The sequence below is a fragment of the Lycorma delicatula genome, chromosome 6, assembly GCF_047948215.1.
Source record: "Lycorma delicatula isolate Av1 chromosome 6, ASM4794821v1, whole genome shotgun sequence".
Classification (NCBI taxonomy): Eukaryota; Metazoa; Arthropoda; class Insecta; order Hemiptera; family Fulgoridae; genus Lycorma; species Lycorma delicatula.
This window is the reverse complement of record NC_134460.1, coordinates 148767205-148783743: the sequence shown is the minus strand read 5'-3', so window position 1 is coordinate 148783743 and position 16539 is coordinate 148767205. Positions and strand designations below refer to the sequence as shown.

General features: G+C 30.4%; 1 protein-coding gene across 4 annotated transcripts; it reads right to left on the bottom strand.

Moving 5' to 3' along the window:
• Nucleotides 1-167: 167 nt before the first annotated feature.
• Nucleotides 168-16333, bottom strand: LOC142326354 (tubulin alpha-1 chain-like). 4 transcript variants are annotated; one of them, XM_075368791.1, is made up of 5 exons: nt 8085-8109; nt 7363-7585; nt 5915-6216; nt 2656-3183; nt 168-761 (listed from the first exon to the last, which is right to left on the bottom strand). In XM_075368791.1, the coding sequence occupies exons 1-5, from the start codon at nt 8088-8090 to the stop codon at nt 465-467; spliced, it is 1356 nt and encodes a 451-aa protein (XP_075224906.1). In that variant the 5' UTR covers nt 8091-8109; the 3' UTR covers nt 168-464. The 4 variants fall into 4 exon arrangements, with proteins under 4 accessions (XP_075224906.1, XP_075224908.1, XP_075224907.1 ...); XM_075368793.1 differs by lacking the exon at nt 8085-8109 and adding an exon at nt 16314-16333 and having other exon boundaries at nt 169-761; XM_075368792.1 differs by lacking the exon at nt 8085-8109 and adding an exon at nt 8240-8354 and having other exon boundaries at nt 169-761.
• Between the last annotated feature and the right edge of the window lie 206 nt (nt 16334-16539).

Genomic DNA, 16539 nt, shown 5'->3' with positions numbered 1-16539 from the left:
AATGTTTATTACCCATATAACCTCTGTTTACTTATGGTTAATTATTTACTTACAGTCATAATTAAATAGTACATTTTATACCTACATCCCACAAAATAGTAAGGTAGAAAACTTTTAATGTTAAATGGCACAACATATTTTTAAATTTAATATTCTTTCAATATAAATAACCTTTGTAATACTCGGTCATAAAATTTTATTATCAAAACCTTCTTTCAACTTTAACATTGCAAAAGTTTAAAAGTGATAAAAATATAGCTAATTAGAGATATAAATAACTTAATTACAGATTTTAAATGGGTAGGTTGAGTAAATAATTGTTTCTCATTTTCTTTATATTTTGAGATTGAGAACAACCAGAATGGAGACCATTTAAATATTCTAGGTAGCTTATTGATAAAAAATTAAAAAAATTTTTAAGATGACACTTCTTGATTTTGCATTGCAGGTTATAATCATTACATCTAAGCTTCTTCTCCACCTTCACCCTCTCCTTCAACCGAATCCATACCAACTTCTTCATAGTCTTTTTCTAAAGCAGCAAGATCTTCTCGAGCCTCACTAAATTCACCTTCCTCCATTCCTTCCCCTACATACCAATGTACAAATGCTCTTTTTGCATACATTAGATCAAATTTATGATCAAGTCGAGCCCAAGCTTCTGCAATAGCTGTTGTATTTGATAACATGCAGACTGCTCGTTGTACTTTAGCTAAATCACCACCTGGTACTACTGTTGGTGGCTGGTAGTTTATGCCAACCTAAAAAACAAAAAGAGAGACTTAATGTTGTAGAAAATGAATTAAATTAGACTAAAATACACTGTAGTTTCTGTGCATCAACAAATTCATAAACCTCACGCTTATAAGTGTCACACAACCTAATATCTATCATAACAATTGATTCAGACATAAACATTGCTATCCGATATCTACTTTCCCATTGTCCATCTTGTTGTCCAACTCATGGCTTGTTTGTACACTCATTTCAGATTCTTCTGGGCCTACCTCTTTTCCTTTTGTTCTTATACATGCAATACCAGGTGAGTTTTCTTCTCTCATGACCTTCATAATCATACCAGTCCCATCTGATATCTTCATTCCTACCTCATGACCATAAGTCATGAAATCCAGTACTCACGATTTAATAAATTATAATTTTAAAATTACTTAATATTGGTTACTATTTTATTCTCCTGTTAGCATTGTCGTTTAAAACAAAGCTTGCTCTTTTTTTTATTGCCTAGGCTTTTTAGTGAGATGTTGATGTTCAAAAACAAAACCTTCCAAGATATATTTAATGTCAAGAGAAAAAAGAAAAATGTTGCCAGGTGTATTCATTCCAGATCAAAGTGTTTATGAACATTTTATGTTCACTGGTGCTTTCTTCTAAAAAATTTCTTACAAATCATCTAGCCTGCTGACGCTGCATCCATTCCAAATTGATGTAATGTAAAACGTTTTTAAATTTGTGCATGGTATACCTAGGGATTTTTCTTTAATATAAAAAAGTCATACTTCTGAACAGTATTTTTCTGCAATATTATGATTTTAGAGCTACATTGAATTGTACTAATACCATTCCATTTATATTTCCATTAATATTAAATTTTTAATACTTTTAAAAAACATTTTACAAATTTTTAATACTTTTAAAAAACATTTTACAGATTCCATTTTTTTAGTAATTCTGTAGTTGGTGCTATATTTTCAAAGCTTGTTTGGATTACACAAACAGTAAAAATAGTAGGATTTAGAGTTCTTAGAAACCACTTGCTTTCAATGAGAAACCACTTCAAACTGTGAAAATCAGAGTTTAGTGCTCTGCCAAAATAGCATTACAATGTCAACATAGTCCTATTATTTTTATAATAAATACAGCCAGTATCATTTGAGAGTTAAGAAATTATCAATTTCAAAGCATTGCTAGGCCCCTGCAGCTTAATTAACAGATACAGCAATTATTAATAGATCTTGCACAAAATGAAGCAAAAAATATTAAGCTACTGCACATTTTTTGCAGTTTAAAGCCCTCCATTCCAGAACTTTCTGTTTATTTGTGGGAGTTTTGATAAAATTATTTATATAACCCACATAATACATTTAACATTTCAACCAGCACAAAAATGATTATATAGTACAGAGCTTTTCCAAAATGTCTGACATCAATTAAACGATAATTCCTTAATATTGATACAGGTAGGGGACTGCATGATCTTGAAAATGAGAAATTTTGTAAAAATTCCCTTGCTATAAAAAAGACACTTTTATTCAATTAAATATTGTAGTTGCCAAGCACTTTTGCTTAAATGAAATGTAAGCACACTAGTACAAACTATATCTTTTTTAAACAAATTATACTATTTTATGAGATTATAATTAACAAATGAAAATTATGCATCCATAAAATGTGTAAATATGTAATAGCTGTAAAATCACAGTATCAAAAAATGTTGATTGCGCTTAAATTATTTGGGTCATCTATGTTCTTTATCAACAACTAGCAGATCTGCTTATTACAGAAAAGTAATGGTCAGAAGTATAACACTTTTTTTATTGGAAAGTTAAAAAAACATACAGATATACAAATGAAATTTTAGAAGTAGCTTACTGTAATATGAACAAATTAATTCGGCAATAACTTAATTTTAACTACCTTAAAACCAGTTGGACACCAATCCACAAATTGTATTGTTCGTTTTGTTTTTATTGTTGCAATAGCAGTATTAACATCCTTTGGTACAACATCACCTCTGTATAACATACAACAAGCCATATATTTTCCATGTCTTGGATCACATTTAACCATTTGATTGGCAGGTTCAAAACAAGCATTAGTTATTTCTGCTACAGAGAGCTGTTCATGATACGCTTTCTCAGCAGAAATAATCGGTGCATATGTCACAAGAGGAAAATGAATGCGTGGATAAGGTACCAGATTAGTTTGAAATTCAGTTAAATCAACATTAAGCGCACCATCAAAACGTAATGATGCTGTAATTGAAGAAACTATTTGTCCAATTAATCGATTTAAGTTTGTATAGGTCGGCCTTTCAATATCTAAATTTCTTCGGCAAATATCATAGATTGCTTCATTATCAGCCATAAACGCACAATCTGAATGTTCTAATGTTGTGTGCGTTGTTAAAATTGAATTATATGGTTCAACAACAGCTGTTGATACCTGTAAAAATGAAAAAAAGTGTTACATTTATTTTTGAAAAAATTATGATAAGTAAGCGAACAGATTCTAATCTAAAAAAAATTAAAAATTTTGTCAACATTTTCAACAGTACTAACATCTCTCTCCAAAAGTAAAGAAAATATGTCTGATTCATTGTTAAACCTTTTAAAGTAAAGATCCTGGTTAAAACTACAAACTGCACTTCACAATCTGGGTTGATTTCAATCATCTTTCACCTCTTAGGAGTTAGACCTAAGAAGATTGGTAACGTTTTAATATAGATAAAATATGAATTACGAAAACCATATAGAAGATTTTTTTTTTGTTTTTTTTTTCTGTCTTCAGTCATTTGACTGGTTTGATGCAGCTCTCCAAGATTCCCTATCTAGTGCTAGTCGTTTCATTTCAGTATACCCTCTACATCCTACATCCCTAACAATTTGTTTTACATATTCCAAATGTGGCCTGCCTACACAATTTTTCCCTTCTACCTGTCCTTCCAATATTAAAGCGACTATTCCAGGATGCCTTAGTATGTGGCCTATAAGTCTGTCTCTTCTTTTAACTATATTTTTCCAAATATTTCTTTCTTCATCTATTTGCCGCAATACCTCTCCATCTGATTTTTAACATTCTCCTATAGCACCACATTTCAAAAGCTTCTAATCTTTTCTTCTCAGATACTCCGATTGTCCAAGTTTCACTTCCATATAAAGCGACACTCCAAACATACACTTTCAAAAATCAAATTAATTTTTGATGTAAACAAATTATATTTCTTACTGAAGGCTAGTTTAGCTTGTGCTATTCGGCATTTTATATCGCTCCTGCTTCGTCCATCTTTAGTAATTCTACTTCCCAAATAGAAGATTAATGATATTATTGCACCAGTTAAAAATGGTTCATTTTTCCCTTCATGATGATGACAAAGTATTTAATGACTGTAACCTAACATTTTTAGTGAGATGTGAATATAACCAGAGATATTGACATTAGTTTTCGTGTTATTGTTATTTATTTGGGTGCAACGTGTAAGTGAAGTAGCAATTTTCAGGAGCAACAATACAATGTAAAATTTTGTGGGAAAACTTTCAAAGAAAAATTAAAAATTTGTAATTTTGTGGGAACTGGGGTAAACTTTCAAAGAAATGTTTCAGCTTTTGAAACAAGCTTAAAATGTTTTAAGTAGTGATGAGTCTATTGAAGATGACTTTAGACCAGGAAGGCCTTCAACTTCAGCCAATGGATAAACACTCACGTTCAGAAAATCAACTATCTAGTGCATGCAAATCACAGATTCAATGTCAAAGAACTTTCAGATGAGGTTGCAAGGATCATAATGGATGATGAAAGCTGGGTTAACTGCTACAACATTGAGACAAAAATTCAATCATTACAATGGATCTGCACACCCCAAGAAAGCACATTAGTCTTGATCAGATGTCAAAGTGATGCTGTTTTTTCAATTTTAATGAAATTGTGCATTTTGAATTCTTATCTCAAGGTGTAGTGAATCGTGCGTACTACCAAGACATTTTACTACAGTTACACAACAAAATCTGCAAAACAAGATCAGAGCTGTGGCAAGACAACTCATGGACTCATGGTTCCTTCACCACAACAATGTGCTCGTATATTTAGTTTTGTGTGAAATCATCACTGCCCTCTTAGCCTCCCTACTCGCCAGACCTGGCTCCTTGTGATTTTTTCTTATTTCAAATGAAGCTATTTCGGGACTGCTTCACAAAGTGGAAACCGCTGGGAACTGCATGAATAGCAGGGTAGTACTTCGATGGGTACAAGAACCAGTTATCTGTAAAATTATTTTCTGAACAGACCTCATACATTTTATCACAGCGAGCAGAAAAGTTGTGCAATTTCTATATTACAAGAAATATTATGCAAGTAAATATGAAATATTATGCAACTAAATAAACCCCTGCGCTTAATATAAATGCTAAAAATATTTATCAAGCTAGAAGATAAACATATGAGAATATGTTCCTGTAATCTGTGGATAGTTTGATATGCTATAACTTTTATTTAGGAATAAGAATTACTAAAGATGGATGAAGGAGTGATATAAAATGCCGAATAGCACAGGCGAAACAAGCCTTCAGTCAGAAATATAATTTGTTTACATCAAAAATTAATTTAAACATCAAGAAAAGATTTTTACAAGTATGTATTTGGAGCATAGCTTTATATGGAAGTGAAACTTGGCCTCAAGTACTATGAGTACCTGAGAAGGAAATATTAGAAACTTTTGAAATGTGGTGCTATAGGAGAATATTAAAAATCAGGATAAAGTGACAAATGAAGAGGTGTTGCAGCAAATCGAAGAAAGAAGCATTTGGAAAAATATAGTTAAAAGAAGAGAGACTTATAGGCCACGTATAAGGCATCCAGGAATGAGTCGCTTTAATATTAGAGGGACAGATAGAAGGAGAAAACTATGCAGACAGGCAACGTTTGGAATATGATTGTTAAGGATGTATGATGATGGGGGTATTACCTAAATGAAACGACTAGCACTCTATAGGAAATCTTGGGAGAGCTGTATCAAACCAGTCAAATAATTTAAGACAAAAAAAATATTAACTTTTATTCCTACTACTTGTTGGAAAATTATACACAAAAACATTCATTATAAATATCTCAGTATGAAAAGAGAACTATCATATTTTAGTTAATACAAATCAATCTTTTCTATCTAAAAAAATATTTTTACCTGAGGAGCAGGATAAATGGCATATTCTAGTTTACTCTTTTTTCCATAATCGACTGATAATCTTTCCATTAACAGAGATGCAAATCCAGACCCAGTTCCACCACCAAAAGAATGAAAAATTAGAAATCCTTGTAAGCCTGTACACTGATCTGCTAATTTTCTAATTCTATCCAATACAAGATCAACTATTTCCTTTCCAGCAGTATAATGCCCTCGAGCGTAATTATTAGCTGCATCCTCTTTACCAGTTATTAACTGTTCAGGATGAAAAAGTTGTCTGTATGTTCCGGTTCTCACTTCATCTGTTAAAAAAAGCAATCTTAAATTGATATACATATTAAAAAATATAGTCCTCATATAACTCATTGTGTTATAAGGAGTAACACAATGAGTTATAACACTGCTTATAAGGAGTAACACAAGTTACTCCTTTATAAGCAGTTACTGGCTTATAACAGATGTAAAAGTATTTTAAAGTTTGTAACAATAACTGTACCACATAAAACACTGCTACCCTTTTCAGTGATCATTTCTTAATCTGTGGTAGCTATCTCCTAGCTACCACAAGGAGATTCATACAGGAAGCATGTACTTCACCTTAAGAATTATTAAAGCATAATATAATGCAAAACAACAGACTTTTTATAGAATTTATGTAGACATCATTACAACAGAAAACCAGCAATCTGGACTTGTCAGTCCAGATGACAAACAGCACTATTGTATATTTTCACTATTGTATATTTTCACAAAGTTTTTTTTGTTCTGAAACTATAATATAATCATTACAGCCAACAGAATATTTATGAAAAATCAAATTTTTTCATATAAATACATTATTTGCTCTCTGGTAACAATGGCAGTCAAAAAACTAGTGTTATTAGCTTTTTATGTGGATCACTCAAATTTTTTTAATATTTGAGTTCTTTTATCTTATATTTTAATGTATCTTCTGAATTGTAATCATAAGTGGTGTCAAATCAGACATAAGAAATATGACAACCAATAATTGTTGCATTAAGGATAAGAGGTTAAAAAAAATACCAAAAATAATTAATATAAATGTATTATTTATTAATAAAAGTTCAGTTTTCCTATTTTATTTTTGTCTTAATTTTTTAGCATTTTTGCAGATCTGTGCTTCATTAAAATAGTGGATGGGTAAATTAAAAAATATTAAACATGTACATAGATATGTTTACTATCTTGTCACGTAAATTAAATAAAAATATTTTTAACTAGCGGTATACACACTTTTATATAATTCTAATAATTTAATTGTTAATTTTGTTTCCACATAAAATGTTCTACTGAAGCAGAGCTCCAAAAGAACTAAATATAAATGAAAAAATAAAGCAATCATTGAAATTGTTTTTTTATAAATTATATTCTGCTTGCTGGTGTGCAGTTTGCTAGATTATTTAATTTAATAAATAATTGATTAATACCGACAACTGTAGGTTCAAGATCTACAAACACAGCTCTAGGGACATGTTTTCCAGCTCCAGTCTCGCTGAAGAATGTGTTAAAGCTGTCATCACCTCCTCCAACAGTTTTATCTGATGGCATTTGTCCATCTGGTTGTATTCCATGTTCAAGACAGTACAATTCCCAGCACGCATTACCAATTTGTACACCTGCTTGCCCAGTATGTACAGATATACATTCACGCTACAATATAAAATATAGTATTACTGTTTATTCAATTCATACTAAGAAAATCTTTCCTTTTATAATTATAAGAACAGTCACTAAGAAAACAATCATACACTATAAAATTTATCATAAAGTAAGTCTGTTGCTGATTTGAGAATAAGTCTGCACAAAAAATGAAAGAGTTTTCATTTTTGCTTCAAAAAAGATTGTATTCAAATAATTTTGATTCAAATTTTTTCTAATGCATTAAAAACCCATTTTTTCTCTAGCACTACTATAAAACTAATGACTGTTGCATAAACTAAATCACACATGATCTTTAAGACTAACTATTTTTAATCATTGTGGCCAACCTTCAATTAAATAGTTATTCAACAATTTACTGTTGATTAACACTCATCAGATGTAGTATATTTCTAATATTGATACAATAAAATGATACTTTTTAAGGTTAGGTACCTTATCAGATTGTTTAGCAAAATAAAAATTATATTGAAGAAAAAACAATACATACAAACATTAAATAACTTGTAAATAGGATGCACACAAGAATTTTTTTAAATTAAAAATAATTACAAATACCTTTATTGAGAAAACAATAATACCCATAAAATTATGCAGTTTTTAATGAAAGATTATACACAATTCTTTTTCAATATATTTACTTACGTGGTGTAAAAAAATAACGTCATCGGAAAATAGAAAACAGCAAGTATTCAGAATTCAAAATACACTTGTTCACACCTAATACAGTTTGTTTACTTTAATTCTATGTGAAAGTAAACAAAATTTTAATTCCCTGTGTAAAGAGATCTATTGTTCACAATAAAAATCTCTATTAGATTTAATTTATAACTAAGTTTAATGTATGAAAAGGTCTAATGCACGGGGGGTCAGTAGGTTAGTACAAATAAAATTACTATACATCCTCTTTACATTTTTATTAATTACTATAATCTGGCAAATAAAAGAACGCACCTTTAATTAGATGCAATAATATCTTAAACCATCGCGATAAATACCAAACCAACGCTTGATCTTTTTTACAATGGTTTATAACAAACTTATTCAGACAACGATAAAAGCGCGTTTACATTCTCGAGGAAACACGATTCGTTTATATGCCCCTTCCAGCCTCTAAATCTAAGAAAAATTTTTTTTAATGAATATAATCGATTAGGAAAAAAGACATACACTTTTCATTTCTATACGTAGGTACGCATAGTCGGCAAGTGTAAACAAAATGTAGAGTCGTTTATATGAATACAAAAAAATAAGCTAGTATATAGTAGTTATTAGCTAGTATATATAGTAGGTATATAGTAGTTATTAGATGTGTTAATTTGAAAAAAAAATTCAAAATAATTCGGGCTGTTGTTCTCAGTAGTAACTGCGGTTTACGCAGGCTAGAGTTACTACTAGATTCTTAATTGCGTATGATAAAATTATTACAAACGCTTTAATTTTCTACAGAAATGATTATTCCTTTAAGAATGCTTTATTATTTAATTTTCTACTGTAAACTGTTTATTAATGTGAAAAAAATCACTTTGGTACTGCAGCAGGATGTAAAGATAGCAATTATTTTAAAAGGTCGCCTAAAATAGTAGACGAAACAACCTGAAACTTGGATCAAAATAATAGTCTCGTATTTTAAGATACGTATACCGCACATTCTACCAAAACGTTCAGAACTACCGGAAATAGCAAGCACAAAAAATGTGCGTTTGCCGCATTTTTCTGGAGAATGTAAACGTGTTTACTATTATCTGATTAGTTCTTTATAAATATGTGAAAAGAAAAAGTCTTTAGTTTACATTTTACATTGTTTTACTATGGTTAATAGAGAGATTGCAATCTAAGTTCAGGTGCATATTTTCGATTTACCAGGCTTTAATTTCTTGTAATTAATCATGTAACTGACAATTTTTATTAGTAATTTTGTTTTTATTTACTGAAAAAATGGTTATTAGTTTATAAAACAAAAACAATAACGTACTACATCTAAATAAACCCAAACTTACATTTACTACTGTAAAAAGAAAGTTCTATTGCTTTTGTTACTTTATTGTAATAAAATTTAAAAGAAGAGTTAGAGTACTAACTAAAAAAACAGTAAATATAGCTGCAGTGAGTGTTTAAAAGATTAACTCTTAAGACTTAAAAAGTATAACAACAGAAAATAAGTCATAGCAAACCATTTTTTAATAGATGATGTCCAGACTTCACAATTATTTTAAATAGTAATAAAACAAAATAGACACTTTTAAAAAATAAATTCTTTAACCAAATCAACAATGTACATCAATATCTGAACATTGTTAAGATCTTTCTCTCTCATGGTCACAAAAGAACAAAAAGAAATAAAATGCATCAGGTGATAAAAAAAATTCCTAAAATGCTCAGCTTTCAGTGACAGATTACTTTGATTGGTAGTACTGAAAATTAGCCATTTAAAAATATGATGTCCCATTCATTTTAATAGCAAAGCAAAAGTACTGTAAAAGAATTTACAATTAGTGACATCATGAATTAAGAATCTATTAAAGCAAAATATATGTAAATTATTCTCAGTTTTTTTATTCAGTATCAATACTATTAACCATACATAATATTTTACAAAACGTGAAAGGAGAAAAAAAATATTAAAATAATACTTAAGAGTAACTTCTTTTATAACTGTTTATTACAAGAAATAATAACTTAAATTTATCTTCCTGCATTTAATGTCTGGAAATATATGATTCTCTAGTAACTCACCGAAATTTAATTGATTGTTAAATTTTTTTTTTAACATTCTTCCTTTAACTTATGCCATCAAGTAAGTTTTACTACAGTTATTCTGTTTTAATAAGTTTCATCGACTATTTAATTATAAATTAGGCCAAAAATAAATTTCTAACAATACAGTGGTGGATGATGAACCAATTCAGAGCAGACAAATTGAACATCTAATTGATTTTACGGCCAATAATTTAGACTTATGAAACATAACAAACAAATAACTCTCCCATAGTTACTGCCCTAGCAGTTTTCTCCTTTACTAGCTTTATAGAACCTAAATATATTTTTTAAATAAGTGGACACATGCCTTTGATACTGAAACGGCAATTTTTATTTTTTTGTTTATATTCAATGTTGAAAAAGTTTAGACTGTAGCTGAAATTGAAAAGAGATTGGGTTTATAAAGAAATTAACATAACAAATAGAATAGTTTGAAAATAAAAGAAACCAGTTTTTGGATTAATTTAACTGCACGTGTACATCAAAATTCAATGTATAATTTAAGATATAAAATTATTAATTCTAACAAATATCAAGTATGGAAGATAAAACTGTAGAAAAGATATAACTATAATTATTTCTCTTTTATATACTAACTGGAATTTCAGAATAAATAATGAACACACGAACGTTTTCACAACAAACAATGAATGATTAAACTAAGGCTTCTAAACACTTTGGCTATTAAGATGCAAAATCAACAACTTTTTAAAAGTAAGACTTTTAAAAGTAGTTAGTTGAACTGGTGAAGTGGTCAATCAATAGAAATTATAAGCAAAAAACATAATATTCAGTTCTTTAGGTATTCTATTTCAAGCAAGTAAAGAAATAAAAAACATAAAATTTTACTAAGCACAATTGGTATTATATAAAATATATATATCAGTAATTATAGCAACGAAGCAGCATATCCTGTCAATTCAGTTAATAAAAGAAGCCATCACTTTTAGGTTAACTTTAAAAAATCCATTAAAAAATTACCATTCATTTAAAAAATTCTTTGAATGTTTATTCAATAAGGTTGTTTAAACTGAACAAAACAAAAACCACTAAGTATAACTAACCTTGAATTAAAAAATGAAAATTTTATCTTCCATGTTACTTGACCATATTGGCACACTTAATTTTTTATTACTCTATGTTATGTAAGTTAATTTAAGTACAAGTATGTGAAGGTTTGTAGCTGTTGTAATATTATATAAGAGCATAATCTAAGTACTTTTAATAACAACTGTTAATTTACTAATTATTCTATATGCACAGGGTTAGCGCAAACATTATATTATTAAAACATTAACTGTGTGACACATTTATGAGTTAAACTTGATTTTAGATGTGAACAGTATGAACCAACAAGTAATATAGGTCATCATGTATTTTGAAACTTTGTGCCACAATATGAGTCACATATCAGTGCATTATAGTACAACAATATTTGCCATAACAGATGACAACAAAGGCTTTAGAGAATAGCAGTATTTTCTTTTTAGCTTACCTTTATTACTAAAGAATCACTTTCTTCATAAATCTACATTTTTCATGAAATAAAAACATGTAATTTGTTAATAAGTCTTATGATTTATTTTAGCAGCTGCCAGTCTAGTAATCCAATTATAGTTACATATGAAAATGTCAAGTCTGACTGAAATAATTAATATAAATATGCCAGTCAAAATAATAATAATTCTTTATTCATTATACTTTAATTATCTTACATCATAATAGTCTTGATTAAACTTTGACAAGTTAAACATTTTTTCATAAATTTTAACAGTAACAGTTTGTTTTTGTTTAATGATTAATTTTCTTTATAAGATTGAGGTTTGTAAATGGTAATATGAAATAAAATATTTGTAGGGCATAGAATTGCATCAATCCTGGGTGTTTTAAAGACAAAAAATAAGATTTGGCTTTTTTTTAAAGACAAAATGTATTCACTCTATTGCATTGACCAGTATGCATTATTTTATGGAAATAATTGGTTCAGTTAATTATTATTCATTAAGTTATTATTTTTATTTTAATATTTTTTATCAATTAAATATTAATTTTCCATTAGGTAACTAATTTCATTTATATAGCATTAACCCTCCTCTATGAATCATGAGACCTTGCCGTTGGTGAGGGGGCTTGAGTGCTCAGGGATACAGAGTAGCTGGACCGAAGGTGCAACCATATCGGAGAGGTATCTGTTGAGAGCCAGACTAAGGAATGATTCCTGAAAGAGGGCAGCAGCTCTTTCAGTAGTTGTTAGGGGCGTGAGTCAGGACGACTTAAACGGCCGTATCAACATCACTCAGTCCTCTGAGTACTGCGCAGCTGAAAGCAATGGAAAACTACAGCTGCTTTTTTTTTCCAAGAAAATGTGGCTCTGCATTTTCACATAACAATAATGGAGGCGCCTTCCTTGGTAAAATATTCCGGAGGTAAAATAGTCCCCCGTTCGGATCTCCGGGTGGGGACTACTAAGGAAGGGGTCACCAGAAAATTAAAAAATAACATTCTACGAGTCGGAGCGTGGAATGTTAGAAGCTTAAAAAAGGTTGGTAGGCTAGAAAATTTAAAAAGGGAAATGGATAGGGTGAATGTGGATATAGTAGGAGTTAGTGAGGTTCGGTGGGAAGAGGAAGGCGACTTTTGGTCAGGTGATTTTAGAGTAATTAACTCAGCGTCAAATAATGGGCAGGCAGGAGTAGGTTTCGTGATGAACAAGAAGATAGGGAGGAGAGTGGAGTATTTCAAAACGCATAGCGATAGAATCATTGTAATAAGGATAAAATCAAAACCTAAACCGACAACGATTGTTAACGTTTATATGCCTACAAGCGCCCATGATGATGATGAGGTAGAGTGTGTATACGAAGAGATTGATGAAGCAATTAAACACGTAAAAGGAGATGAAAATTTAATAATAGTTGGAGATTGGAATGCAAGCATTGGAAAAGGCAAGGAAGGGAATATAGTGGGTGAATACGGGCTGGGCAAAAGGAATGAAAGAGGGTACCGACTTACAGAGTTTTGCACGAAGTATAATTTAGTAATTGCCAACACCCAATTTAAAAATCATAATAGAAGAATATACACTTGGAAAAAGCCAGGCGATACTGCAAGGTATCAGATAGATTATATCATGGTTAAGCAAAGATTTAGAAATCAACTCGTTGACTGCAAAACTTACCCTGGAGCAGACATTGATAGCGACCATAATTTGGTGATAATGAAATGTAGATTGGGGTTTAAAAACCTGAAGAAAAGGTGTCAGATGAATCGGTGGAATTTAGAGAAGCTTGAGGAAGAGGAGGTAAAGAAGATTTTTGAGGAGGACATTGCAAGAGGTCTGAGTAAAAAAGATAAGGTAGAAAATGTAGAAGAAGAATGGGAGAATGTTAAAAAGGAAATTCTTAAATCAGCAGAAGCAAACTTAGGCGGAATAAAGAGAACTGGTAGAAAACCTTGGGTTTCAGACGATATATTGCAGCTGATGGATGAACGTAGAAAATATAAGAATGCTAGTGATGAAGAAAGTAAAAGGAACTATCGGCAATTAAGAAATGCTATAAACAGGAAGTGCAAACGGGTGAAAGAAGAGTGGATTAAAGAAAAGTGTTCAGAAGTGGAAAGAGAAATGAACATTGGTAAAATAGACGGAGCATACAGGAAAGTTAAGGAAAATTTTGGGGTACATAAATTAAAATGTAATAATGTGTTAAACAAAGATGGTACACCAATATATAATACGAAAGGTAAAGTCGATAGATGGGTGGAATATATTGAAGAGTTATACGGAGGAAATGAATTAGAAAATGGTGTTATAGAGGAAGAAGAGGAAGTTGAGGAGGATGAAATGGGAGAAACAATACTGAGATCTGAATTTAAGAGAGCATTAAAAGATTTAAATGGCAGAAAGGCTCCTGGAATAGACGGAATATCTGTAGAATTACTGCGCAGTGCAGGTGAGGAAGCGATTGATAGATTATACAAACTGGTGTGTAATATTTATGAAAATGGGGAATTTCCATCAGACTTCAAAAAAAGTGTTATAGTTATGATACCAAAGAAAGCAGGGGCAGATAAATGTGAAGAATACAGAACAATTAGTTTAACTAGTCATGCATCAAAAATCTTAACTAGAATTTTATACAGAAGAATTGAGAGGAGAGTGGAAGAAGTGTTAGGAGAAGACCAATTTGGTTTCAGGAAAAGTATAGGGACAAGGGAAGCAATTTTAGGCCTCAGATTAATAGTAGAAGGAAGATTAAAGAAAAACAAACCAACATACTTGGCGTTTATAGACCTAGAAAAGGCTTTCGATAACGTAGACTGGAATAAAATGTTCAGCATTTTAAAAAAATTAGGGTTCAAATACAGAGATAGAAGAACAATTGCTAACATGTACAGGAACCAAACAGCAACAATAACAATTGAAGAACATAAGAAAGAAGCCCTAATAAGAAAGGGAGTCCGACAAGGATGTTCCCTATCGCCGTTACTTTTTAATCTTTACATGGAACTAGCAGTTAATGATGTTAAAGAACAATTTAGATTCGGAGTAACAGTACAAGGTGAAAAGATAAAGATGCTACGATTTGCTGATGATATAGTAATTCTAGCCGAGAGTAAAAAGGATTTAGAAGAAACAATGAACGGCATAGATGAAGTCCTACGCAAAAACTATCGCATGAAAATAAACAAGAACAAAACAAAAGTAATGAAATGTAGTAGAAATAACAAAGATGGACCACTGAATGTGAAAATAGGAGGAGAAAAGATTATGGAGGTAGAAGAATTTTGTTATTTGGGAAGTAAAATTACTAAAGATGGACGAAGCAGAAGCGATATAAAATGCCGAATAGCACAAGCTAAACGAGCCTTCAGTAAAAAATATAATTTGTTTACATCAAAAATGAATTTAAATGTCAGGAAAAGATTTTTGAAAGTGTATGTTTGGAGTGTCGCTTTATATGGAAGTGAAACTTGGACAATCGGAGTATCTGAGAAGAAAAGATTAGAAGCTTTTGAAATGTGGTGCTATAGGAGAATGTTAAAAATCAGATGGGTGGATAAAGTGACAAATGAAGAGGTATTGCGGCAAATAGATGAAGAAAGTAGCATTTGGAAAAATATAGTTAAAAGAAGAAACAGACTTATAGGCCACATACTAAGGCATCCTGGAATAGTCGCTTTAATATTGGAAGGACAGGTAGAAGGGAAAAATTGTGTAGGCAGGCCACGTTTGGAGTATGTAAAACAAATTGTTGGGGATGTAGGATGTAGAGGGTATACTGAAATGAAACGACTAGCACTAGATAGGGAATCTTGGAGAGCTGCATCAAACCAGTCAAATGACTGAAGACAAAAAAAAAAAAAATAGCATTAATTCATTGTGCGACTTAAAACAGTCATTTATTTGCAATTATTTGTGGTAGAGTTACATGGTAGATTGTTGTTCTAGGATATATGATACAGAAATGTATTAACCTTTATCTAATTAAAAAAAATCTTGTGCAGTTCTGCACAAAAATATGACTTTTCATTACTTTATTTTGTTTCTCTTTGAAAAAGTACCAACTCATCTAATCTAAAATTTTACAAAAAATAAAAAAAACTTTGATCCATAAAAAACAGTTCATGTCAGAAAAGCACCACAATAAAAAATAAATAAAATAAAAAAACAAGTTTTAACTCGCTCACCACTGTATCATTGCATAAAGTGTGTATAAAAAATACACTACAGAGTTAACATAACCCCAATTTTTTTTTACCTTAAATTGAGCGTTAACTAAAGAACTACTTAACCAATTTTAATATGCCCCAACTTCAGACACACTACTGCAGCATATGTACATTTCAATGAAATTTATTTGGTAGTTTAGGAGCTTGTTGAGCCACAAAATTTTATACGTGTACCTATTCATATGAACCTGATTTTAAGTAAATGGTATTTTAATACTTCTTGTACCTCAAAATGAAAGAAAATATGTTTTCACTCCCACTCCCACCATGCAACTGAAAGTAGTACTGTACTTTTCTTCAAAAAGTCTGTAAAAAACAAAAACATTTTTCATATGAAATAATACGTGTAATAAATACAAATCATTGGAATTTTAAATTTAAATATGGTGTTTAGAACAAAAGTGTTCACTACATTACATGGAAGTCAATGCATTAAGGTTGCATTTTTCAAT

Bases quoted from the DNA above. Each gene is read 5' to 3' on its own strand.
- LOC142326354 (XM_075368790.1), bottom strand. From the start codon at position 8,179: ATGGGTATTATTGTTTTCTCAATAAAG. The intron at 7,586-8,152 runs GTATTTGTAATT...TTTATATTGTAG, and splicing joins TTATTGTTTTCTCAATAAAG to CGTGAATGTATATCTGTACA. The intron at 762-2,655 runs GTAGTTAAAATT...TTTGTTTTTTAG, and splicing joins GGTGTCCAACTGGTTTTAAG to GTTGGCATAAACTACCAGCC.